The sequence below is a fragment of the Harpia harpyja genome, chromosome 22, assembly GCF_026419915.1.
Source record: "Harpia harpyja isolate bHarHar1 chromosome 22, bHarHar1 primary haplotype, whole genome shotgun sequence".
Lineage (NCBI taxonomy): Eukaryota > Metazoa > Chordata > Aves > Accipitriformes > Accipitridae > Harpia > Harpia harpyja.
The window spans coordinates 3,648,238-3,675,856 of NC_068961.1; the positions used below are offsets into that span (position 1 = coordinate 3,648,238).

At 41.6% G+C, this 27,619-nt stretch overlaps 1 protein-coding gene across 8 annotated transcripts in view; it reads left to right on the forward strand.

The window, feature by feature from the left end:
- Positions 1-27,619, forward strand: part of ARHGAP6 (Rho GTPase activating protein 6) — a 338,919-nt gene that overhangs the window by 295,423 nt on the left and 15,877 nt on the right. For all 8 annotated transcript variants that reach the window (XM_052773837.1, XM_052773828.1, XM_052773831.1 and 5 more), the window contains 6 exons: positions 10,630-10,886; positions 14,896-15,091; positions 19,053-19,108; positions 22,866-23,016; positions 24,118-24,266; positions 27,038-27,217. In XM_052773837.1, coding sequence (XP_052629797.1) covers positions 10,630-10,886; positions 14,896-15,091; positions 19,053-19,108; positions 22,866-23,016; positions 24,118-24,266; positions 27,038-27,217 — 989 coding nt within the window. The remainder of the gene's footprint in view (positions 1-10,629; positions 10,887-14,895; positions 15,092-19,052; positions 19,109-22,865; positions 23,017-24,117; positions 24,267-27,037; positions 27,218-27,619) is intronic.

Here is a 27,619-nt window from a genome sequence, read left to right on the forward strand (position 1 = left end):
GTCCTAATCCACTGGACTTGACCTGTAATTTGCAGCCATTTGAACTAAGTCTAGACATTGAGACCTGAAAAGTGTGTCTGAAATTCCATTTTTATGCATGTAAGTAATTGTGCATCTAATTTTGTGTTCCCTCCTGGAAAAGAAGTTCTGGAACAGTGGTAGTAAAACTCAGCATCAACACCCCAGTTTCACAAACACACGTACAAACACAGAAATTTATAACAAGTGATTTGGTTACTCTGATGTTATTGCTTGTAATCTAGTTTGGCAGAAGGATGGAACTTTGAAATTCCATTGAAAAAATGAACATACCCATTTCACAGTTACTTTGAATGTTTGTCAGGCAGAAAATGTTTTGTTTGGTGACTTCATATATGGGATTATTATGTTCTTGGTTTAAAAATTGCTATGGAAAATATTTGCATTAATCTTTCTAAAACTGAAAGTTGCCTGACACATTTGTTTGGATAAATCCAGTGGCCTCTCATATTGCATTGCAAGTACCAAATTTTTCATTTGTTATGAGAATTACTTGATGTAGGACTGAGCCCACATGCAGAAGGAGTCTTTAAGGAAGAGGTTTAATGATTTTATGGCCACTTTTGGGGAAAAATCTGTCTTGTACTGCTCCTGTCAATGCATTACATTTGGCTGCAGTGTAATTAATCAGTCATTATGTTGCTTAGTTTCTTTGGTTTTTTTCCCATACATCTCCATGCAGTTAAAAGTGCAAAGCAATGTGGTTCTGTGCAAAACCTTCCCTGCTTTTTAGTGCATTTGCCAGATACTGATCTTCATAGCAGTCTGTGGGGTGCTCTTCTGCATCGGAAATGGCTAACCACTTACTGCCTTTTTTTTTTTTTTAAATGTTCTGTCTCTCACAAATTTTTGATGCACTGAGAGCTTTTATCTTTCCCCCCCATATGGGTAGTCTCCTTTGAAAGTTTCTATTTAGAAGCTCTTCTGAGAGTTTAAATATATTTTATCTTTTTGTTCTGACATTTTTCATTGCATGAAGAGAATTTAGCAATAATAAATTGATTTGATAATTCACCAAAGACCAAATTTGCCTGTGTCAACCAAACCTGGTGGATCTTTGCAATTGCACTTCCAGAACTCCTCCAATGCCTCTTTGGTGCAGTGCCTTGAGAAGTGATGGCTTCCTTTGCTGATGCATACAAATGCTTAACCCAGAGTTGTTCTTTATTGCTCTAAATTATTTATGGCCAAAGATATTTCAAACAATATTTTTTCTTACATTGGCTTGTACTCTTTTGTAATTTTCTTATAGCCTTGTTTTATTTCAGCTGACCTCTGTTTTCTGATAATTACCCAACTGTACTGGTTGAGGACTTACTGATAATATTATTTTCTGCTATTACATTTCTGTTCCGGGATTTTTTTGTGTGTCTGCCATGCGTGATAGCTTTTATACTCAGTTCATTTAGTAACTTTGGGAATATACTTTCTGTTTTTATTCCAGTGGATTTTTCTGAGTGCGCTTTGCCAGTTAGGGCTCAGTAGTTGCCCACAGCAAAGGTCAGCACTTTGTACTTATTCATCCTTGTATATATTTATCTGTTTCCTGTTTTTCAGCATTGCTCATATCTTCTGGTTAACTATACCCAAGCATTTTTAAAAATCACTATGCTGATTCTCTTAATTTTAATTCCTTTTTTTTCTTTATTCTTTTAACTTCAGGCATTTCAAGCATGTACCCCTCTGCTTTTATCCTCCTTCTCCCATCTTCCACTGCCTTATTCTCATTTATAGAGATGTCTTACGTGCTCTCTCCATGTATAAAATATTATAGGAGCACCCCCCTGAGGAGAAAATACCCCAGCACTACTCAGACAGCAGAATCTATATTTCTCTCCTTCCTTCAGGACGTCTGTATTGATAGGGGTGTCGGGTTGGTCGGCAAGGGTACAGAGGGCCAGGAAATTGGAAGGAGTCAGGTTACCAACCAGGTTGTGTCAGCAGAGTGAAAAGAAAGCCATGTTGGCTCTTATTTGTTGCCAACAGAAAACATGAGGCAAAACCAGCCCAGATAGCAGGAGACGGTGCCCCGCTTCTCAGGGTTTCTGTCCATGGTTGTTTCTGGTGTACTCTTCTCCGCCCTTCTGAGTTGTTAAAGATCATCTACCCCACAGATACTTGCTGAGCAGAATGTTAATCCATGACGGCAGAGGGGAGGAGCAAGCAGGACGGTGCTGGATTGTGCCGTGCGGGCGGTTAGCCTGGCACAGTTGGTGACCGGCGGCTGTTTTCCTGTGGGAACACCTTCCCTGAACAGTGGTCTCTGTGTCACCCGAAGTCAGAGTTCACCTCCCTCAGCGTCTGTATCACAGCGAGCTGCAAGCATTATCCTGGTCCATTCCATGGTGGTTTTTTAACGAGCATTTCTACCATTTATTTTATAAAGAGAGTATCTTCCATTTCTGAGCAGCCAGTCTGAAACAAACACTCGTTACTCTGGACGTGGTTGTGCTCACACAAAAGGCCAGGAGCACGCACTTACCCATATGGGCAGGTCCCTAGTCCTCAGGCCCAAAAGGAATGCCTGCCTTCTGTTTCTTTTTGGGGTTTTGTGGGGTTTCTTTTTTTTCATAACTAGTCCTGCTGCACCATTGTAAGAAGGAAACAGCGAGACCAGGCTGTAGGATGTCAGAGGCGAAGTGGGGAAGCTGATTTCCAGAACACTTTATGCAGACAAGTTGCAGTTGCCTTAACGCAAACAGCATTTCTGTCCCTTCAGCATCACTTCTGTAAGCACAGTTGCAGTTTGAAGAGTATGTAATTAATTGCAAACATTTTGAGTTTCCTATATCTCAGCCTGGGAGACCCCACATATGAGGACAAGTAACAGCTGGGGGGGCCGTGTTGTTATGTCTTGTCTGGAGTACATGCCACCTGAAAAGTCTTTTTTTGACTAGATAAGCTCCTGAAGGTTAATCCTGATGATCACGCATCACGGTGTGATCCTGTGTGTGGGTTGCAGCCAAAGATCACCGAGATGTGCCTGGCGCAGGAAACCACAGAGGTGGGAAAAAAGGCCACTGTGCTGATCACCAGGGACGCATGACAGAGGCCATGCTGCAGGGTGCACAAGGCATGAACCTTGTGCAACTTGTAGTGTGTGCAGTCAGGGTTGTGTCTTTGTGTGTAGGTAGTTCCTGAGAAAGAGCAGGGAAGACTTGTGTCCTTGGTCTTGCCTGACAAATCCTCTCCTTTAGCACTGATGTGCACTGAACTGCCCTAGGATGTAGACTTCTGGAGTTGTTCTCTCTGGGCAGGTACCACCTCTCTCCGATTTGTGCCTGAGACTGTTCTCCCTCACCCCACGGAACCAGGTGTCTGTGCTTAAAAAAACATAACCAAAAGGATATGGTACTCATTTCTTCTAGGACTGTTTGGAGATTTAATCGCTTGTATTTTAGGACTCGGTCCAATCTGTGGAGTTTTTACTCTCCTAACATCACTTTTTATTTAGATGGATCAGTCGATGAGCCTGTCTATCTGTTCAGTGAGAGTTTCAGCAAACTGTTATACTTCTGAAGGCCAACAAAGACACTAAATTAGAATTGAATGCACTTTAAAGGAGATATCTTTATTTTGTCCTTTTTGACAGGTACATCTGTCATCTCGTTAAAAGGGGAAAAATTCTAAAACAAGTGGTTTTTCAATTGTTTTTACATCTCTGAGTGACTCAAAAGACCAGGATATAGCAAAACTTGCCAGATGTAAACAGATGAAACAGGAGAGCAGCACTCCACCCAGATATTTAAGCAGTATTTTCAGCTTCCATCATTCAGTGTCTTTGCTTTTCTCTACTCAGCCTCCTTGTTATTAATGGCCATCGTGACTCTCAATCGTGCTGTCTACATATGTCTCCAAACATTTGCTTTAGCTGCTAACAAACAGTACTCAGGCTGGAGGAGCAGTAAAATGTCAGTGCTGCTTGGAATAAGAAATTCTTGGGATGTTCTGCATGCTGGCGGCTGGGTACTGTTCCCTTACAAATTCACTGCTAATTTTGACGGCAGCAGAAGTGGAGCCTTTTGTCCATCTCCTGCCAGCGATACGGGGTCAGCGTAAGCATGCCTACTTGGAAAGTACACACAGGCATTCCTGAGAGAGTTGCGTCCCAGAAAGGATTTCTCCTAGAAGATTTTATCAGTAAACCAGTTCCATTTTGCCTTGGTTCCAGTAAACCCTACAGGTGAACTGAGAGACCTGCTCAGAAATAATAATCACTTGTTACGTGATTTGTTGAGCAACTGAGACTCATCCCTTTTGCTGGTGTTCCTGTGTGGAATGTAAATACTTGACAGGTTCATCTGTGGGGCCTTAGCAGAGCTGCTGTATATGCTGGAGTTTCTGAGAAAGGCCTTCCTGGTAACTGTGTAGCATATGGAGATCCAGCAGATGTTTGATTTTTCTTTAGTTCAAAATTCTTGAAAATGTCTTCCATGTTTACTTCCCAGCCATACTCAGTAAATTCAGAGGTATTTTGTAACATTTGCATTTGTTCTTCAGTAATTCAACCTACCATGATGTTAGAATGCTAGCTAAAGGAGAGAGCTTAGCACAGCTTAAGGAGAGAGCTGAATAGATGAAGTTTCTTTTTTATTATTGTTTATTAGAAACGTGTTTTTCTCAAGCCTTTCCAGCACCCCACTGTGCTTTTTTAAAAACTTAAGAGAAATGTTTCTCATGCTCTCTAGGCATACAGAAGGTTGTTTTAAGGAACACTTTGTCATAATTCATACTAAAGTCAACTAAAGGACCTCTCAGGTTTTTCTTTTAAAACAAAGACCTACCCACAGAAAAAGTCTGAGCAATTGCAAAGGCCTTATATCACTCCTTGAAGGTCAGTGAGCTCTGACTAGCGGAGAAGGGAGTTTCAGCCAGGGAGCTGATGCTGTGAGAACATTGTCTTATCTCAAGTCTTCTGGAGTCGGTGCATGGTTTTGACAAACCTTCAGATGGAGGGAGTTTTGCCATTCCAACTATGGATCAAGGCTTCCATTTTCCTTATTTCCTTGCTTCCATCACTCCCTCTATGGATCCAAAGTAATTAATTTCAGTTAGCAAAACAGAATTACCCAGTCTGGCTAGCGGGGGAGGTTGACTTAAAGACTGCTTTAAGTCCATTTAAATATCCATTTTAAAGCATATTATTTTCTGAGCTGTCTCCCACTCTGTTGCTATCATTTAGATAGAGGTAGTACAAGCACCTCATTAGATCTTGGTCACAAGGTTTTAGCAGCTCAAAAAGAGCACTTAAGCTGTCCTTAAGAAAAAAAAAACAGTGCTAAGGAGACTATCCAAAGTTGCTGTATTGTATGCTGTTCTCTTTATTGACATTGAAAGCCTCATTAGGGTCTAGAGTATAACCCTCACTGGTTCTTAATAGGCTGCTATGGTTTGTGGGATGGAAACCACAGTTTTCACCAGCTGAAACTTCAGAGAAGTCATTGAAACAATACTTGGACAGGGTGGCATGAGGCCAAGTAAGCTAACTGTATGGGTCAACATCCTGGATATCATCATCTGATTAGCAAAGAAAAGGATTTCTGGTCACTGAAACTCTTATTTGATCTGGCTTGGAGTTTTTCTGTGACATGCTGCTTTTTATTAGAAAACGCTGACTTGCCATCACAGAAAGAAATCTTGGGAACATACGAGTTTTGATCAAAATTTTCTTAAGAAATTTTCCGTAGCTGCAAGATGGATTTTCTGGTAAAAGAAATTGTGCACTTCTCCAAAATAGCACATTGTCTCCTGTGCCAGTAAACACTAAAAACCAGAATGGATCTAAAGTCAAGTCCTTATATGCTGCTGTTCGGGCTAAGGATATGAGTCTGTGTTTCCACACCGATTGCCCAGTCTGCCAGGTTGTTTCACATTTTTACATGGTGCTTTCTGCAAAATTTCTACCCACTTTGATTGAATAAGTGAACAAATTTTTTTGGTTTTACAGTCATTTGGTATATGTACAATAGACCAAAGTTTAAGACCCTGCTCTAAGGAATGTTTCTTCATACAAATCAAACATCTCCAACAGTAGGGATCTCCAGCCTACAGCAGGAGCTTTTAGCTTGATTGTGAGATCGGAGCCTCAAACCTACACATCTTACATCTGAGTCCCTGCCCTTTCTCCCCCATCAGTGGGTTGCTAAATACTTTGCATGACTACAACTCTTTTTTTTTTTTTTTTTTTCCTTTAATGAATCTGAAATGTCAAAAGGGCTAGCATTCACTCTAATGGACATGACATTGCTTGTCCAACAAGAAAATTGTTGGGATTGAATACTTCTGAAGAGTGGTGGGCAAAATATGCTCACCACCCCACCCCCCCTCCACGGCGCGCACACACACAGGAGTTTTGGTGGGAACTTGAGGTTGTAGCCAGTTTGCAGAGGGTGCAACCAATTCTCTTAATTTCAACAAACGAGCAAAAAGTTACTGCTTTTGCCAATTCCTTAACATAATTACCACTGCCAGCCAGCATCACTTCCATCTGTATTTAGTCTGAAAATCAGCCAGTTGGTTTTCATCCAGTTCCCCATCTCTGCCAGACATTGAGAAATCAGGGAAGCAGTTCATGTCCTCTGAGAAGGAGGCCTACAGCAAAGCAGCCTAGAGCAGAGGTTCAGTGTCCTTTCAGTGCTACACAGGCGTGTTGAGCAAGAGCAATTAAAAACCTGGCATTCAACACCTGAGGGTTTTCAAGGAGGAGCAACACCTACCTCAAAATACCAGCCTTTACATAACCAAGTCAGGGAGAGGGTCATTTTAATGAAAACCTTTTAACGAAGCAGTGCTCAGATCTTATCTCATGCTGTTCTTGTCCCAGTTGGTCCTAGTGCTGTAGGATCAATGGCATCAGCGTCCTGTTGGGCATCACTGTGCTACGTACTGCTGTCCCATCCCAATTGGAAGTATGAGTGTCTGTGAGCCAAAACCAGAGAAATATTTCATGTTCGGGATTTCATTTGGCTCAGTGGCTTTTCTCAGGAAAGGTTGTGAAAGGACAGATAAATAGGGTTGCTGGAGGTATAACAACGTACCTGGTTAGACAGGCAGAAAGGGAGATGTGTTGCTGTTATGGGTTTGTGTGGTGGGGTTTTGGTAGCAGGGAACGGGCTGCAGGGGCGGCTCCTGTGAGAAGTGACACCAAGTTGGGAGGGAGGGTTGATCTGCTGGAGGGTCGGAAGGCTCTACAGAGGGATCTGGACAGGCTGGATCGATGGGACGAGGCCAACTGGATGAGGTTCAACAAGGCCAAGTGCCGGGTCCTGCACTTGGGTCACAACAACCCCACGCAGCGCTACAGGCTTGGGGAAGAGGGGCTGGAAAGCTGCCCGGCACAAAAGGACCTGGGTGTGCTGGTCGACAGCGGCTGAATATGAGCCAGCAGTGTGCCCAGGTGGCCAAGAAGGCCAACGGCATCCTGGCCTGTATCAGAAATAGTGTGGCCAGCAGGAGCAGGGAGGTGATGGTCCCCCTGTACTGGGCACTGGTGAGGTGACACCTCGAGTCCTGTGTTCAGTTTTGGGCCCCTCACTGCAGGAAAGACATGGAGGGGCTGGAGCGTGTCCAGAGAAGGGCAACCGAGCTGGTGAGGGGCCTGGAGCACAAGTCTGATGAGGAGCGGCTGAGGGAGCTGGGGCTGTTTAGCCTGGAGAAAAGGAGGCTGAGGGGAGACCTGATCGCTCTCTACAACTGCCTGAAAGGGGGTTGTAGTGAGGTGGGTGCTGGTCTCTTCTGTCAGGTGGCTGGAGATAGGACAAGAGGAAATGGCCTCCTCAGCCAAGTTGCGGCAAGGGAGGTTTAGGTTGGATATTAGGAAAAATTTCTTTACTGAGAGGGTTGTCAGACATTGGAACAGGCTGCCCAGGGAAGTGGTGGAGTCACCATCCCTGGAGGTGTTCAAAAAACATGTAGACAAGGCACTTAAGAACGTGGTTTAGTGGGCATGGTTGATAGTTGGACTCGATGATCTTGAAGGTCTTTTCCGACCTAAATGATTCTATGATTCTATGAAACTGCCGGAAGCTCCCCCGGGTCCAGGTGGGACCTGCCGCTGGCCCAGGCCGAGCCCGTCAGTGACAGTGGAAACACCTGTGGGAGAGCAGATTTAAGAGGGGAAACCTGCAGGGAGTGGGGGATTGGGATGGGAGAGGAACCCCTCTGTGGGTACCGAGGTCAGGGAGGAAGGCAGGAGGGGATGCCCCCGCAGCCCGCGGTGAGGCGGCAGGCTGTCCCCCCCAGCCATGGAGGGGAGCGGGGGAGCAGATGCCCACCTGCAGCCCGGGGAGAGAGGAGCCCACGCCGGAGCAGGGGGATGGATGCCCCCCAAGATGGCCGGGGCTCCGTGGGGAAGCCCGCGCTGGAGCAGGCTGGGACTGAAGGACTGCAGCCCGTGGAAGGGACCCACATTGGAGAAGTTCGTGAAGGGGTGTCTCCCATGGGAGACACCCCATGGTGGAGCAGGGGCCGAGTGCGGAGTCCTCCTCCCCCTGAGGAGGAAGGAGCGGCAGAGACCAGGTGTGAGGAACCGACCCCAGCCTCCATTCCCCGTCCCCCTGCACCGCCGGGGGGATGGAGGGAGAGAGAACCGGGAGTGGGGCTGAGGCGGGAAGGAGGGAGGGGTGGGGGGGAAGGTGTTCTAAGGTTTGGTTTTACTTCTCAGTATCCTTGTTTTGATTTGATTGGTAGTAGATTAAATTGATTTTGTTTCTTCCCCAAGTTGAGCCTGTCTTTTGCCCGTGCCCACAAGAGGTGAGTGATCCCTCCATCCTTGTCTCGACCCACAAGCCTGCCTTTATATTTTCTCCTCATCCCACCATGGCCGGGGAGGATGAGTGAGCGAGTGGCTTCGTGGTGCTTTGTTACTGGCTGGGCTTGAACCATGACAGTTGCATATGTGTATTTCAAGTTCGTGGTCTTAAATGTTCATGGGAAGATAATTCAGAACAGTAAAAAATTTTGGTACTAATACTCTCATCATTTTATAGACACACTCTGCTGGGTACAGGAGGGATGGGTCTAACTCTGGACTCCTGCAAATGGCAATCCCTGCATTGCTTGATACCCATGTGATGATGTTCTTTCTTGTCCTAAATTAAATACAGATGGTTTTAGATGTCATTCTACTCACAGGTCACCTCCAGACTTGCTTGATATGTGAGGCTCTGCTTCCTGATTTAGTTTTGTCTGGCCACCAAAGTTAGTTCATGTCTTAACATTTCATACTTCTGAAGAGCAGTAATGTTTCTCACCAAATCACAACAACGGGCCCTTGTCTCTTTAGTATGATAGGCTAGTAGTATCCTCATTCAAGATTCATAAAATATAATCTTCTTTTCAATGCCTTACTTTAGTCTTAATGATAATGCAAGCCTAGATAAAATTTGAAAGTGTCATCAAAGATACAGTCAGACTTTTAAGTCCCAGGAGGAACTTTGGCCTTTAATCATTTAGACGACTGTGGCAAAAGAGAAGGATAAGGATTTTTGTTTGTTTGTTTGCTTTTTTGTTGTTGTTGTTCCTTTTTTCATACTTAAAAAAAAATGTTGCCTGTAATCTTTGGTGCTTTATTTATTCGTGATACAGGCAGGTCTGAAACTGGAACCTAGTAGATGGTTTCTCCATTTTCACCAGGATGAATTGAGTCAATAGCTATTTTTTCACTCAATTGGAGCACAAAACAGTTGTAGTTGGCAGTCTGGCCCAATGGTTTTGGTTCTGCTAATCTCAGATAGGTCTAGATTTGAAACTTAATGACAAGAATTTCAGTGTTAGTTGTTGTTGGCTGATTCACTGTAGAGTATTTTTCTATTTTGTAAAATAGTTCAGCATTTTACTTTGAGACCTGAAGTATATGCTGGTTTTGTACATTATAGTTATATTGATGCGGGATGGGATTATGTTCTTTTTGTTAATTGAGAGAAACCTGTATTCTCCTGTATTTCTATATGTCCATACGTATTTTTGTACTGTTACAAAGAAGCTTTATACTGATATACCACTATTAAACTGGTTTAATCTCACTGCTATGTTAAAGCAGTAAAACTATATCTTTTAAGGCTTAGTCTGAATGGTGGATGAGACCCATGCACGTACCTGTACCCCTTGACTCTGGTGCCCTGGAGCATTTGTGAGAAAGAAACCTGGTGAAGGGGTCTGAAACATGACAGAGCTGTGGCACGGGCCAGCTAGGCTCCCCAGTCTCAGGATTAGGTTACCAGTGCCCCTGATGTCTCTGCACTATCTAGATGTAGCCAGAAGTGCCTGACTTCCAGTTGCTTTCAGTGGAAGTTAAGATCTTAATTAGGTCTGCTCCCAAGTGATTTTCTAAGATTCTGTGTGGTGTATCTTGCATGATCCAACTGGAAACAAGATTCAGATACCATGGGCTACAATTACCTGGCACATTTCCACTATTATTTTATTGTTTGAATGTTGTTGTTGTTGTTATTATGCAGTCCAGTACCTCATTGGAATTATTATATATTTAAAGGGACTTCAGATTGGTTTTCTTTTTAGCAGCTTAATTCTTTTTGTACTAAATAAATATCAGATGTTCAGTAACTATTAATTTTGTTGTTGTTCTCGCAGAATTTATTCCCCAGGCTTTTGGAATGCCCTTGTCCCAAGTGATTGCTAATGACCGGGCCTACAAGCTCAAGCAAGACTCTCAGAGAGAAGAGCAAAAAGATGTTTCAGATTTTGTGGCCTTTCTCTTGCCGTTCGGAACTAAAAGGCAGAACAAAGAACTTTCAAGCAGTAACTCATCTCTTAGCTCAACCTCAGAAACACCGAACGAATCCACTTCTCCTAACACACCCGAGCCAGCACCACGAGCAAGGAGGCGTGTAAGTAGACCCATCACAATGTGGTGCTTGTCAGTAGGTCCAGAGGGTCTAGCTGGAGCAGGAAAAAACCCCATTGTGTCTGTGGTTTGTGGAATATTTTCTTCTGTCATGTTCGAACAGTGATTTTTTTTTTCAGGTGGAAGCCGGCCTGGTCAATAGCAAAAAATTCTAACTGTAGTGGAAATCTTCTTTCTCTGGTGCTGTTGGGAAAAGATCATATGGACTGTGCAAGTCTGTTACAGATCGCAAAGTGGCAGAGAGATTATTTAGAAGTCTTCCTCTTCACTCCCTTTATCCACCTTCTTCTGTCTAGGTCTTTTAGATTTAACAAATTCCATCTGTCTTCAACCTAATTTTTTCAGCTGGGGAAGACTAAACTTATGTGATTGATATTTATATGTATACTTATGTTAATCTAGCTCCACAAACTTGGAAATAAATGTAATTATTAAGCCCTATCCTAGTATTAGTAAAAAACCCCTATGGTCTTAATTCTATCATGTCTTTGATGGTAAGTAAGAACTCGTCAGAGTAAATTTGTACCAGGCTCTTTGAAGGACATTTCTGTATACAGGCTATGAAGATGCCTTTGGCAGCAGAGCACAGTGCGGTGGTTTGGGTTGAACGTTAATCCTGCATGTAAGATAGGTACCTGGTAGACCATTTGTTTGCAGGGTTCTGTTCTTTATAAATTTTATGCTCTGAAATTTCCAGTTTTCCAGTATTGCAGCTAGTAACAGTAGTAGATTTTGTTGTTGTTGTTGTTACCATGGGATAGAGGTTCTAGAATTACTGCTTTTGAATTTCATTTGCAATGGAGGGAGGAAAAAATGCGTAATAAAATACTTCCAATAAAAACCCCTGTTAAGTAATCTGAGAGAGAATTTGGGGTACAAGAACAGACCCTGGGCAATAAAGTATTTTCTTAGGATTCTCACCGTCTTTCATCCCTAGGATAAAACCTACTTCAGAGAAATGCTATGTAGAGCTCTTAAAGCCATGGTGTTAAGAGGAGTAGAACTGGAGTTAATTGCAAATTAAGAGGCGACTGAAGAGCCCCATGACCTGCCTTCTTTCCCTCTAGCTGTCAGCTGAAGCTCGAAGTCTACATTCTGTCTGCAGATAGCTGAGGGCATGATATTTGAAGATGTTTCATTCTTATATACCCATAATGCACATCTATTGGCCTGTCCAGACCATATGAACAGGCAGCTGAGGCTTTCAGTAAAAGGGATATAAGGTAATGCTGGCTGCAGAGCTGACGGTATGAGTGCTGTGGTTATCTCTCCTCCAAGAGCTAGACAGAAATCACTTGCTGCATTTTCTGTGTAGGATTTTTGCCCAGCAGTTGGAAGTTGAGACTCTGGTCATCCAGCAAGGCATTTTCTGTGTGCTTATTATAGACAATATTCTGACTCTCCGTTAATATATTATTTTTAAATATATATATTATGCAGTCAGAATTTATTCAACTATCGGGAGCTCAGTCATACTGCTTTACTACTCAAACAGCATAACATATAGAGTGAAAATGGATCTGCCATGGATAGTACTTGATCCCATGCATACTCTGTAATATTGCTCATCTTTTCAAAAGAGAAAAGCCTTTTATAACCCTTAAAAAGCAAAGAAAAGCTTCATCTGACCTTCGTTCCACACCTGTCCCTCTGGGCTTCATTTTCTTTTTGCACTTTCCATCTCCTCTTTAATCCCTACTTTCCTTCGTGTTTTTGTGTGCTTAGCTTAAGACTTGCCCAGTTTATTTAGATTTTGAACTTGTTGTAGGGGCATAGGGACTGGTATCCATTATATGCAAAAGGTAATGCCTAGTAGATGAAACTTGATTTTTCTTTGGTTGCTGGGCATTGCAGTCCAGGTAGCACTGTGTCTGTGTTAATAGTCCCGGAGCAGTGGAGTAGCAATGTGCACGATCTCCTGCATTGTTCCTCAGCTGTTGTATAGGTCTGGCTGAGCCCAAGCTAATAGGTCTGGCTGACTTTGAGCTGGATCCATGGAGTATATTGGTAGTGTTTTCCTGTGCACTTTGAAATTTAAAATCAGAGCTGGCCTGGACTTGGTATTGCCAAGCAGTGCTGTACTTCAGCCACTGAACTCAAGGTCACTCTTCGTAAAGCCAGCTCAATGCCCCAGTTAATCCACAATTTTGATAAAATGCCCAAGGATAATGGCGAACTGACTGTATTTACATCTATTTTAGGGATCTGAATCCGACTTAAGTGACTCTGTGATAATAGTGATTCATGAGGTGAGGATGCTTTGCAGGCAGGGAAGGACCAGTAAAGACAAGGTATAAAGGAGGGCACCTGTCGTACAGGAGCTGCTTGGGAGCTGCAGCTGCGAGGATGGTGTTAGGATTTTCAGTGTCAGTCGACTAATTTTGATGTCTGAAACCTGAAACTCTTAAAAACAAAATAGAAAAATTGTTCAGTTGGAATTTTGCACGCATGGATCATAGCCAGAGATTCTTGTTTGGTTTGGGGGTTGTTTTTGTTTGCTTTTGGCAGGAAATGGTAAAGGGAATCAAGCAAATGTATTTCTGAGAGACATCAGAAATCAAGGTCAAAGTTGCATTCTAAAGGGTCTAGTAATTGTTTAGAGACATGGGTCCAAAAAAATCTAAAAACTTCACTGTGTTTTATTTATAAGTCTTCCATGAGTTATAATAAACAGAACTATACCTGATAAGTTAGATGCTTTTTTTTAAAAAGATATTATGAACTAAAAATTTTTAAATTAATTCGAAATCTCAGTGGACTTTGTATGAGTTGCCTATGAATCGGAAATCTTTGTAAAGTTCAGTTGTCTAGCCTGATGGAAGAAAATAATTCTAGAACTTGAAATTTCCTAGCAGTTGTACAATTCTCACTTAATAGACGTAGAGGTCTCACCAGCAGCCTGTGAAATACCTGGCAGCAGAATAGCGTGCTTTTAAGAAATTAGAGTTGTCAGCAAAGTTTTGAATGGGAATTTACATTTTCTTCATTATTTCTTAGGATGACATGCTGGATCCTTGTACAGTACCTTTTATGTTATAGTAAAATGTATCCTTTGTTTCAGAAAGAAAGAAAATAATTTACAATAGATATTTCTAATGAGAATTAAAAAGAAAATTTTTCTTTTTGTTTATTATTATTTATAAGCCTAGATGTCCCCTAAAATGTTTTTGCCTGGTTACTTTAATAAGAATTGAGGGAAACGGTCATTTTGAAGTGACAGTAATCTTGTGGTTGGAAAAAAAATATCTTAGTTTTCAAGTGTGAACATTGGAAGATGCCATAAACCTCCTGCTGCTTGTGCTGCTTTATGCTTTACAGACTGCTTGAACTTCTGTGCCTTGCTGTAATCAAAACATAGTTTTCAAAGCTTTCATTGGAATTGTAATGATTTTAAAATATTAAGATAAATGAAGTAGAATTATCTAAAAAATACTACCCCTCTACTTCTCTGGTGTGTCTTTGTTCTGTGATAACATGGGATTATTTCAATCTCCGCCGTTGTATGTATTTGTGTTATTAGTTAACTGTATTTGGTGTATGGTTGTAAATCTATTTGCATCATTTTCACTGATACAATGGCCCAAGCTGCAGAGGAAGTAGGGAATTGGGTTTAAAAATGTGTATATATCTCCACGCACATAAATATTATACTGCTGAGGTGCACACACAGACCGTGATTCATCCTTGTCCTGCAGTATGTGCAGGCTTACAACAATAAAAAGATATGCTGAGTGAGTGAAAAGAATTTAGTTTTTTCAATACCTGATTTGTATTCCTTGTAGTATGGTAATAATAGCATTGGTACCATTGTGACTTTCCCATCCATTACACTGGTATTATAACTTCATTAATTTACAAAAACTGTGTAGCAAATTATATTTTTATGTTAGTTTGTTTAAAATGCAGGTGGGCAAAAGTCTTTATTAGATAAGGTCCTGTGGTGTTTAGATTTCTCCAGCTGTACTGATTGTTCGTGTGTGTGTATTTTACAGGGCGCGATGTCTGTCGACTCTATTACAGATCTTGATGACAATCAGTCACGATTGTTAGAGGCTCTCCAGCTCTCTTTGCCAGCAGAAGCCCAGAGCAAGAAAGAAAAGGCAAGAGATAAGAAACTAAGCCTGAACCCTATTTACAGGCAGGTTCCCCGGCTTGTAGATAGTTGCTGCCAGCACTTGGAAAAGCATGGTAAGAATATTTTGTTTTCCCAGGAATGGCAGATATATTTTTACTATAATATAAATAAGTGTGTATTTTGAGAAGCAAGCATATACTTCAAATTGCAAGGACATCTTTGAAAGTCAGATGCTTTCCCTCCTATTTTGCCTCTTGCTAAAGATACTGCCTCACAAATAATTACTTGGATGGTATCTTACCTAAGGATCTCTGCTACAAGCTCGCAAACTGGCCCATACAGCAGGGGGGAAGAGACGTTTCTTGGAGGTCATTCATCTCGTACTGGAGTGCTCAGCTCTGCAGGAATGGCTCTTCACACCCCAAGGGTTTACCCATACCTTGAGAATGAAAGTCTGAAATGTGCCAGTCAGCCTGGAGCCATTCTTCAAAATGACTTAAGGTGTAAAAGCTAAATTAACTGTTTATACTACAGTGCAGGACTTAACTAGAAACAGCATTTGAAGACAGGCTCAGAGAAAGAAAAAAATTCCATACTAAATTATATTAAGCTCCAAGAAGCTTTTTCCAGTTCACTACAAGGCTTACAGGCTGGCTACTCAGTTTGTCCCTGGCTTGAGTCCCCCGACCAGCCTCAGGCTCAGGCCTGCTCTCTCCGAAGGGAGTTATAAACTCCTGCCAATATTCTTCTCATTTCTTCGTGATCATCCAGACACAAACCTCCCACCAGCTTTACGTAATGCGGAAACAATAGTTAATCAAGGTATCTGTTCAACATCTCTCCCAATGTATCTTAGTCTTGTAAAGATTTTTAATGAGAATTGAAATAACTTGGCCACAGCAAGATGGAGTTATCACATGGCCAGATAATAAACAAACCATTAAGTAATGGTGACTGCAACACCAAATGATGCATTTGATGCCTAATTTGACCAGAAAGAAATCATTTACTGACTCTGAATGAAAGGCTTTTGCAGATGAGGGACTGCAATTTAAATAATAATGCTGAGCTTTTACAATACGTAATTGAAAACCATGTTGCTTACAAATATATAAAGGAAAACTGCGAAAGAGAGTCATTGTTAGCCTTTTACACAAATTAGATACCATGGCTGACAAATAAGTGTAGGGATGATTAAGTTTGAGATTAATTCCTTCCATCCCTTTAAGCAAGGGTAGCTGAGTTTGGAGAACATAAAAGTGTCTGAGTTGCCCAAAAAACCCATTCTGCTGAGTATCCTTTGCATACTGTGATTTTATGTCACTTGAACGTTTGTGATAAATTTCTTAATCCAGTTAACCCACTGTCATAACAAAGATTCTTTTCTATACAATGTTTGTTACTAAAATATTTGCTTTACATTAAAGTTTCCTTTTCAAGAAAATTTATGATTTTTTGGGGGTGCATTTTCTAAGAGTGCACTGTAGTACCTCAGAACACAATAATCTGAGATAATTTGGGGCAAATATTGATGTTCTTCAATTTCCAATTTAATCTGCCATGCACAAAACAGTCATCAGGATTGGTTGACTTTGAGAAATGTAAAGATTGCAGAAGACAGACACTACTATTTGCTTGTTGGCTTTAGCGATAATAGAGGACTTTCTGTTCTAGCAACAATCCTGTAGCAACACCATTCCAGGCTGTATGATGGACTAGGTTTCTGATTCTGAAAATACTTGCCTGTATTTGTAAGTCCTTTAGGCCAATTTTTCAGCAGCAAATCACGTAGGGGTTTCTCACAAATGCTTTAAATGCTCATTTTGAACAGTATATGATAAAAAATAGTTATGTTTTTAGCCATAAAAGCCCCTGGCCTTGTTCACCCTCCCTGTTTTCCCTGGAATCATGTCCCAGAGTTGTAAAGGCTTGACTTCCTGCAGACCCTCAGTGTAAAACAAATACTGTGTGTTTGTGCAGGAACTGGTAACCAGCCTCCAGTTTTTGCCCAGTATGAGTATCTCCATCTCAGATGTTTCCCTGCCAATGTTCCTGGGTTTACTATATGTTATTCCATCAACGTAATTTTCTGTTACGCAAAGACAGAAGAATATTTGAAGAGACTTGTCATGTTGAGACTAGAAACTAAAAGGCAGAATCCTATCTGAATTTTTCTGACGAGAATCTGCAACTCCAAACACCACTGTGAAGCTACACATCTCTAGCAAGCAAGTGTAGCCTCATGGCTACCAAAAGGCATTTGTTTTGCAAGGTTATTTTACATCTCCTGTATGCCAGTAGTGAAAATGAATGTTGCAGAGTAGCCTTTGTTAGACCATAGACTTTTCAAAGCTTATAGATAATTTAATCCTTTTTGCAAAAAATGTCTAACTGTGTAAAATGATATTATGTGCACAGCTGCCTAAGTCTCTAAGATTTCCCCTCTCATTCTCATTGCTAAAGACCATGTCACCTCTAAGGTGCCTTTACTCTCAAATTTTTCAGTTTCTGTTACTTGGAAAACTATGTCCATTCGACAACCACGTTATCGTTTGTTTGATATTCTGGTAGTACAGAATCATAGAATTGTTTAGGTTGGAAAAGACCTTTAAGATGATCGAGTCCAACCATCAACCCGACACCACCATGCCCACTAAACCATGTCCTGAAGTGCCACATCTACGCATTTTTTGAACACCTCCAGGGATGGTGACTCCACCACTTCCCCGGGCAGCCTGTTCCAATGCCTGACAACCCTCTCAGTAAAGAAATTTTTTCTCATATCCAATCTAAACCTCCCTTGCCCCAACTTGAGGCTATTTCCTCTTGTCCTATCACTTGTTACTTGATAGAAGAGACCAGCACCCACCTCACTACAACCCCCTTTCAGGCAGTTGTAGAGAGCAATCAGGTCTCCCCTCAGCCTCCTTTTCTCCAGACCAAACAGCCCCAGCTCCCTCAGCCGCTCCTCATCAGACTTGTGCTCCAGGCCCCTCACCAGCTCGGTTGCCCTTCTCTGGACACGCTCCAGCCCCTCCATGTCTTTCCTGCAGTGAGGGGCCCAAAACTGAACACAGGACTCGAGGTGTCACCTCACCAGTGCCCAGTACAGGGGGACCATCACCTCCCTGCTCCTGCTGGCCACGCTATTTCTGATACAGGCCAGGATGCCGTTGGCCTTCTTGGCCACCTGGGCACACTGCTGGCTCATATTCAGCCGCTGTCGACCAGCACCCCCAGGTCCTTTCCATCCAGACAGCTTTCCAGCCCCTCTTCCCCAAGCCTGTAGCGCTGCGTGGGGTTGTTATGACCCAAGTGCAGAACCCAACACTTGGCCTTGGCAGTATCTATAGGGCTAGAAGAAGGTTTGAACTGATTTCTTATGGAACAGCAGGCAACACCCATTTCCAAATCACTTTAAGTCTAAATGACACAAGAGGTACACCTTCAGCTCTTTGCCTGAAGTACAACAGTACTTCTTTACAGCTTTCCCTCTATATAGTAGCTGTTCCTACCCTCAAAACTGCACGCAACTCCCAGGTAGAGTTCTTAGCTCTCGCAATCTGCCTGAGTGTGCTGTACTTATGTCCTTCTGAAGGAAACTCTCAGCTTTGTCTTGACAGGTTCTATAGAGCCGGTGGGTAACCCCAAACATCAACTGCTTCCTGTATCCAAAGACACAGCTCAGTGCCCAAGTATTTAGTTATTGCCTGTTTGCTTTGTTGTCAGTCCTGGAAGTGCCACCTCCAGATGCTGAGCAGTGCTTCACTCTCTGCATACCTCTGTTCCTCACAGAGTAGCAGTGGCACTACCAAAATGGCATCACAAGAAATGTCACGGAGATGCCGTTTTGCAGGTTAGGTGATGTGAGGTCCTTAAAAGCTACAGTCAATGGCTTCTTAGTCCAAGACAACTGAGTTTTGCCTCAGCGTGGTAAGTACAGGTTTGTAGAGAAATACGTTGTGGTTTTTTTATTGTTTTAAGTACGCACATAGCCCAGATTGCTTTGGTTCAATGCAATTTTCAGCAGAAAATTAAACAATAAAATGGTTGTCTGATGTGCTATACTTGCAGGTCTCCAGACTGTAGGAATATTCAGAGTTGGAAGCTCAAAAAAGAGAGTGAGACAGGTGAGTGGATATGGATAGGCTTTTCCGTCATCAGCTACGATACAAACAAACCTGATTCCTTTCTGTTAAGTGATTTCCTCCCCATCTGTCACCTGGTGAAATTCAGGCTTTCTGGGTCAGTGACTTTATTGTTTTTTTTAATGGCTCATAACAGGCCATTTCCAGTCATCTTTTACATCTGGTGAAATCCTTGTCAGGTTCTCAGCGGGTTAACAGTCTCTGTATGTTTTGCTCTGCAGAAGTAGCACAGGATTGGAGATCCAAATAGACTACAGTGATGAAATTTTCCAAAGGTTACACTGTAGGGAAAAAAAAAAAATCTTGGCTGCTAGTTTCATCTCAGAAACAGCTGAAGCTCCCAAAGTAAACCCAAACTGTAAATCTTTTTTTGAAAACTCACAGTATGAGAAAATATGCAAGTACAGAACAATCTCTTTGACCCTCAAATTGCTGCTCCCAAATACCACCTTTCTTTTACCCCTGTTAAACTTGAAGGTCAGAGCAGACCCATCCAAGTCCTAGTCTCAGCCAAATGTTGAAAAAGCAAAAATGGTGTACAGTTAGGTTCCAGACAAAGTCAGAAGTGGCTGTTTCCTCAGCCCTAGATACTGCATTGCTATTCCCAAAAGTTGGGAATACACATTGAATTAGAGCAATAGGGAATAGTGCTTAATGGTTGCATGATGCTTACGGGGGGGATAAAAAGTTACAGGAAAATACCCCTGCCAGGAAGCAAAAGACTAAAAAGACCAAATGGAAAAAAGCAAAAGAAAGCTTGACTGCATCTGATCCCAGAAATAATAGTTTTTTGTTGCAAAAACTACACAGTATAATATTTGGTGCTCTGGAAGGTTACCTTGAATAGCTAAACTGACTTGATTCTGAGTGGTTGGACAGTATAGCCTACTGATTTGTAGCTTATTCTCTAGCAGTTTCTATTGCTGAGTGGCTGGTGTAACACAGAGCTAAAAACATTCATGGTCTGCAGAGGCAGTTGTTAGATCAACACTGAACTAGATAAAGTATTGAAAAGTAAGTTGCTTGTCGTTTGCATTATAAGCTTTAATGTCAAAACATGTATTATCATTCAGGGATGAGTACAATTGCATCATACCTCTGGAGAAAAAGCAGAGGGCTTGTATCATTTACTTCTAAACTAAGCCTTACTTCGAACATCAATGACTTTCACTAGTTTTTCTTTTAATGTCCTTTCAAAAGCTGAGGAAATCAAGAGATTTGGGTATTTATGTATTCTATTACATGGACTAATTTATTGAACTAGGTGAACTAATATATAATATATTTCATTAAGCAACATGGAAGCATCAGCTTGGTCCTTGCAGTTACAGTAATAAATGCTGTCAACATGAACACGTGGGAAAGTCTGGATTCAATTAAAATTCCACTCATTTTCTGAACCATGGAAAGCCAAACCCAGTACTCGGATTTTGGTGTGCTTTTGCAGCTGTTCATTAGTTTTTCTTGTGTAGAAAGTAGGCACAGTTTTGTTTCCTTTCCTCCCCCAGTTAGAAAGTGTCCTATTTCAACTGTAGCTTGTTGCAATAAATACATGAGTAAGTAAACGCATGTGCCAGCAGGGTTTTTGGTTGGTGAGCACGAAGAGAAAATCTAGAACAAGTGCGTCTGTTAACAAACCACCTCCTTCACGTTCAGTGGGCTGTAGGACAAAGATTCCTGAGCTAGTGTTGACTCAAGGTGGTAGCTCTGGTACATCAGGATGCCAGCTACCAGCTTGTGCCCAGAAACGATACAGATGCTTGAGCAGAGCATCGTTGCCGAGCTTAGGGTGGGCAGCCCTCTATGCTAGGGCTGGTGACTTGGCGGCAGCTCTGCAGGTGAAGCAGCGGCCAGACCCTGAGGTTGAACAGCAACGTGGCTGGAGCTCTGCTCTCCCATCCCCTCTGCCAGCACGGGTGTCCTCAGCTCTCGGGTCTTAAGCTCCGGTGGATGCTGCGGTTCACCAGATGTATCTTCCAAAAGTCTGAAAGTATTCCCTGTGAATGACATCTGAGAGACCTAAAGTTTAAACTTAGAAATACACAGTTTTTAACAGCCACGATACTTGGGCCTGAAACGTGGCCATGTTTCACCAGTGATTATGTGATATTGTGCTGATTAGGACATCTCTCCAGGCCTCACAGGGTATCAGATCAGAAGTGCCATATTCAAGACTGTAACAGCAATTTATGACTTAGCTATTTGGTTAGTCTGTATTCCTGATGCAGTGCTAATCTGTTTCCTCAGCTGCTTTTGGGCAGTAAGTGCAGAAGCAATCTTGTGGATAGAGGTAATTTATGGTGCTCCACGGGGATGTTCTGCATTTGCCACCAGTCTGAAGGGTAGAACTGAGCTGGTAATGAAATCCCCAAGTTGGAACTGGAAAATCTTGGACCACAAATCAGCAGGGGGGAGCATAATACTAGATAAAGAACTAAATCTGGTCTTCATGGCATAATTATTCATTATTAGTAATGACATATTAATGTTAAAAGTAGTCTTAATAAATTAGAAAGGAGGCTGTAGTTTTTACAGAATACCTCTCAGACCCATTATGAAAGCACAATTTCAGCTGAAAATACGGGATTTTCTACATTCCTCCACACTATACACACACAAGATAGATTTGCTTGTGATCAAGATTCGCCACAGATCATCACAGACATGTAGTTTGCTTGTGACTTACCTTCTTTCTTCTTTTCGATATGTCTGTAATAATCCTGCTAAAGAAAGCTGATACCTCAAATGTCATTGTTTGGTAAGATTTAGATAAAATTATTCTCTGAGAAGATACATGTGAGATCATGGTACCTCATAATATTAGCAAAGATACGAAATTTTCCTAGGAAATAGTTTTAAAACATCTTGACTATTTTAAAAATGAAAAGAGGGTAAAAGGTGGAGCGCTCAGCCTGAAGAAAGTATTCTGCTCTTGGTCCTGGGAAATCTGTCTAGAAAGGCAGGCTTTTATCTTTTGGTAAGGCATGTTGGATGTGGGAGAGGGATTTCTTCTGCCTTTGGGAAGTGTGATGCCTTTGAATTATACAGAGTTTGTCTGAGGCCTGCAGCTGGGAAAAAAAATAGCAATACCTCGTAATGGTATTAGCTTGCTCTTTGTTAACTCCCTAATGATGATCACTTAGTGAATATAACTAAATTAGGAAGGCAGAGCAAGATGCGTGTGGACAAATGCCATGAAGTCTTAGTGAACCTGGCTGCTTGCTGCTTATGCTTAAATACAGTCTTAAATCACAAGAGAACTGTGAGTTTGGTGGATATTAACATTGTCTTATTATTAATGTTTTTGTACAAAAACGTCAATGTTACGAAATGCAATTTTAGTCTTTCTGGCCCTAAAATCTAGGGATAATGTGGTAAGGTGGTATAAGAAAGCCTTTCTTGCAGTTTTCCTTACTCTCCCTGGTTTCTGCCTTTGATATTAATCTTACATTTCTGCAAAAATTATATTTACTTGGGCACATTTTTTCATAAAAGAGTGCCATATATTAGCTGGAAAGAAAGAATTGTATTTTATTACAGTCTGGTACAAACCTTAAGTTACGTATCATGGAACAAGCACCAATTAGACATGAATTAGATCTTTGACCTTACCAAAAATTAGTCATGTCCAATCTGGAAAGTGAAAATGAGTAAATCTACATCTTAAAAGATTTTCTGTGTTGGGATGTACTAATTGGGACAATAAGTGACTGTGGTTTTGTGTCATGATCTTTTTCAGTTACGTGAAGAGTTTGACCGGGGCATAGATGTTGTATTAGACGAAGAGCACAGCATTCATGATGTTGCTGCTTTGTTAAAGGAATTTCTGCGTGACATGCCTGACCCGCTTCTCACCAGAGAACTTTATACACCTTTCATCAACACTCTCTGTGAGCTCTACACCATCTTGATTTACCTGTTTTCAAAAGCTTACCTGTTTGAATTCTTTGATCTCTACTAACGATATTCTTTTTTTCTGTGCATTTAATACTCTAGCCTTGATTTGCTCCAAATATTTGTATAGTATAAATTTGCTGAGGTCTTTCCTTGGTTTTCATGCTGTGTAAGTATAGCCCAGAAAACTAGAACAACAAAGATTTCACTTCTTATAACTATTTTTGCATTTGTAGATAGGATGTGATTCATGTTGTCTATTAAATCCTGATGCTGTCATTGGTTCAGCTGTAGCTGATGACAAGACTCCCATTTGAATCCTGGTATCTTAGCACGTTTAATGCTTTTAATTCCGGTCTGGCTTCAAAAACCTAGCTTCAAAAGTTCAAGTTTCATCATAGTTAATGGTCCTCAAAGCCATCATATTAAGTACTCCCAAATGTGTTGCCTAAGACCTGAGTGCAGAGTCTTCCAGATTTGGGAAAAAGTAAAGTTGGACACTTCAAGCTTAAGCTGTTGCCTGGTATGTGTTCTTCAGATTCTTTCCAGCCCTCATGTCTGAGATCCTGCCTCTGTCCCACCTTTGTCACTGGCTACCATTGCATTTTAGATGGTTAAAGTGATGGTGGTTGCAGAACATCCTTTATATCCCTAGTTGCTTTCCCAGTCTCCCAGTACCTCTGCAAGATGTGAAATTGTAAGAAAACCCATTTAAAATAGCTAAAGCATAAACCTGACTGGAATGCTTCCCAGCGGTGCCCTGTATATACCAGCAGCTATACCTAAATAAAGCAGAATTTTTGTGTCCGGTGAGTAATGGAATGTGCAACATGGATTTTGCACTCTCATAGGCTGAGAAAAGATCCTATGAACCTGTGAGCAAAAAGTTGACCAACCAAGACAAAAATCCCCTAACAATATTTGTTACACTTTTGGTATTTCCTTAGAGTTTTCTCTTTTTCTTCTGACATTGTAATGAAAATGATCCTTAAAAAAAGCTATTCTTACGCCTTCCTTTGGGCTGGGAACAGTATATTTGTTCTGCTTTTAGGTTAGTTGGAGTGATGTTCTTAGAATGTATCTTTTCCCCCTCTTAGTATTAGAGCCAGATGAACAGCTAAGCACCTTACAGCTTCTCATTTATCTTCTACCTCCCTGTAACTGCGATACTTTGCACCGGCTGCTGCAGTTCCTCTCCACAGTGGCTGGCCACGCAGAAGACACCACAGACAAAGATGGCCAAGAGGTAAGTCGCAGTCACTCGTGTCCTTTGACTTTGCTTAATTCATAATCTGAAAAGAGATCTTCAAAGCTGTGAAACAAACACGATGGTGGCGAACCCCTGAAAGATGGGAGAGATCTCACATTCTTGCCTGCGCATTTGCTATTTAGCTATTTACTATGTTCCTAGGGCTGTGAAAGTTTAATTTTTCTATGACTTAATCAGTAAAGCATCTGCCACTTCCTTTGCGAGATTCACAGCATGATCGACCTTGTTGTTAAGAACGTTTAATGTTACCCATCCTTTTTCCCCGCCTTGTTTTATCCTATTATATTCTATGGAAAAAATATTCACATAGAAAATTGTCAGGCATTCAAGAGTATGCTTTTTCATTCTCTTTTCATTTCTGTTGTTGCTTTCTTTTATGACCTTTGGACATAGCAGTTCACTTCTTGGTTCTCTTAGCTTCCTTGTGTGCACTGGGTAGTGAAGAATGAGAAATAAAGCACAGGAACTCCAGCTGTGTTCTTGTAACTGACAGACCTAATCACTAGTTGGAGTCAGGGTCCATCTTTGCCTGTTTTCCTTCTGGCCTCCTTAGTTGCATTCTGGACCAAATTCAGTGGAGAGGTTGGAGTGCACCCACGCCACAGAGACAAGAACACCCATAGCCATGTGGCTGAGCTGTACTTCTGAGTATTCACATGTGTGCGTCTACACCATTCACGCTAGAGAAGATCTCAAAATCCAGGCTTCCCATTTTCTATCAGGAGAATGCTTGAACTAGTGAGCTGCTCTGCAAAAGGCGGCAACTCTGTTAACTTCGAATGAGGTAGATACAGTCTGTCACTGCTTGACAAAATTGTGCCAGTTTATCTGTGGGAAGGACTTCTCTGTCCCCTGAGCTGCAGCAGAGACTACTTCTGAGGTTACTTCTGAGACTCTTCTGAAACTCCTAGAGAATTTTGTCTTCCAGATGGAAAACTCTGCTAACTTCTGTCAAATTTGGACACCTTTTGCAGTTGGCTGGTTTTAACAGTTGGCACTTTGAGACTGAGTTTTGTCAAATTTCTGCCGCAAGTCCTAACTTCCAGTGTGCTGTATGTGACTTCAAGGCCTATTTCACTTTTAAATCCACTTTAGATGCTATTATTTTTGTCCTCAGCAAGGAGTTGATAAAAAAAACTATACCACTGTGATGGAAAGCCTTTAAAAAGAGCAGCCTGTAACAGTTTTACTGTGCTTAAAAACATGTGTAAGCCAGCTAAGGTCGTGGTCCCCCTGGTCCTGCAAAGAGTTCTCTGTTCATTCAGAAATGATCCCAAGAGAATCTTATTGCAGGGCTAGAGGATGCTGCTTAAGAGAGTTGCTTTGGACCAACAGTTTTATTAAAGGCACTTTCATTCCTCTTAACAGTACATCAGCTCTGCTACAGGTATTTTGGCAAGGCAAATTTATGTAAGCTATCCTGGCAGTGTTGTAAGCATCAGGAATATTATGTGCAATTGGATACGTTTTATAGATAATACAGTATTCTGCTCACAATTATTTAAGCTATTCATGAATAATTAAGTGAATAAAGACGTAGAGGGCAAGAGAAGGTATTTTAGCAGACTGTTTGCTATCACTGGAGGGAAAACAGCCAAGCTTTGGCACACAGGCCCTCTTCACAATTTCTTTCAAAAACCCTTCTCTCACAAAGATGAAGATGGATGACTACATTAAAATTACTCATTCTGTTAATTTCAGTGGATAAGTTTGCAACATTTTTTAAGGGATGCCCCGAGGCTGCCCTTAAGACTCACTGTTTGTACAAACAGCCTGCACATGCAGATCCAGGCACAGCCAGAGGCTGCCCCTGGCACACTTGAGGCACCGCATGCCTGTGCATCCTTGGTGGTTCAGTACTCTGACGGTGTTTAAAAAGCAGGTCACCCGAAAAACAGCCGGGTGTGTGGTGGTGCGCAAATAAGGGAGCGTGCTGTACTCACGGTCGTGCTGGGATGAGTCTCTAAACAAAGAGTCAACGTGTTTGTTAAGATTGCCCATGCACCCGCTTAGTGCAGATGTCTTTCCAAGATTACACAGTGGTCCCACCGACAAAAGGAAAAGCTCTTTTTACTATCATCTCTATGCTGTCTAGTTGAGCTCTGTAAAAAATAAAACTAGGTGCAGTCAGTGCACGGTTGTAAGTTTGACTGGAGTATTCAGTAAATGACCAGCCACAAAAAACAAAATTAAAATACTACTTTGAAAAGATTTGTTTTGTACCACTCATTTCTTGAAATGCTATTTTGACTGCCTCTTTTTGGTGCCTCTTCCTGTCCTTTTTATAAAATTAATTAGTTCAAATGTAACTGAAACAAATGAAAAATAACTCTTATGATATTTTTTTTGTTCTTTAAAAAAAGCCTGCAAGAAATACTGGGTCACAGCTGAAATTCACTTACAGTCTTATATAGTCAAACTGCTGGCATCTTCTTCTGCATTCCCAGAATAGCAACCAAGTGGAGACACAGAGAGGAAGCACATGACCCCTGCTTTTTGCTCTGTTAAAAGAACAGAAGAGGAAAAAAGTAGTCCAATCCCAAATATGACAATGAAAATTTTGATTTCATAAGCTGTATGACGTATTTTTCAGATAATTTCTGTCTAGTCTAGTATGTGTTCCTAGCTGCCTACTTTGTCCAAAAAGAGACAGGACGTTGCGGGGGGGGGGTTCCGATGTGTGTATATACATATCTGTATACATTAGACCCTGGGGGACCCCACCTCATTTATATTCTGTTTTCTAGATTACTGGGAACAAAATGACATCACTTAACCTGGCTACCATCTTTGGCCCTAACTTGTTGCACAAGCAGAAATCTACAGACAAAGAATTCTCAGTTCAGAGCTCAGCTCGAGCTGAAGAGAGTACTGCTATCATAGCTGTCGTACAAAAGATGATTGAAAACTATGAAGCCCTTTTCATGGTAGGTGGTTGTTTCTTCACATTACTCCTATGCATTTTTAAGTTAAATGAGGAAATACCTGGCTTATATTAAAGTAGACGAGGATGACATAAACTGTGGAAACTGCATTAAATTAGGGTCAATTATTATTGGCAGAAAAAGTAGTCTTCTATCAAGGAGAATGCTTTGCAGTAAGCAGTAGTATTAAAAATGTGTACTTATATCTTGCCTGGAATGGTTTCTATGTAGATAAGAGTATCTTCCTTAGAAGATTTCTGTCTGTGGAAATGATGAGGTTGGCTATTCAGCTGTATACTAAACAATGCACCAGCATTGCTCATTAGTTTTGAAGACAAGACTGAAAATGACCTTCCACCTCTCAGTTTTGGAAGTCAGGGAGCCAATTTTTCTGCAGGGAGCAAG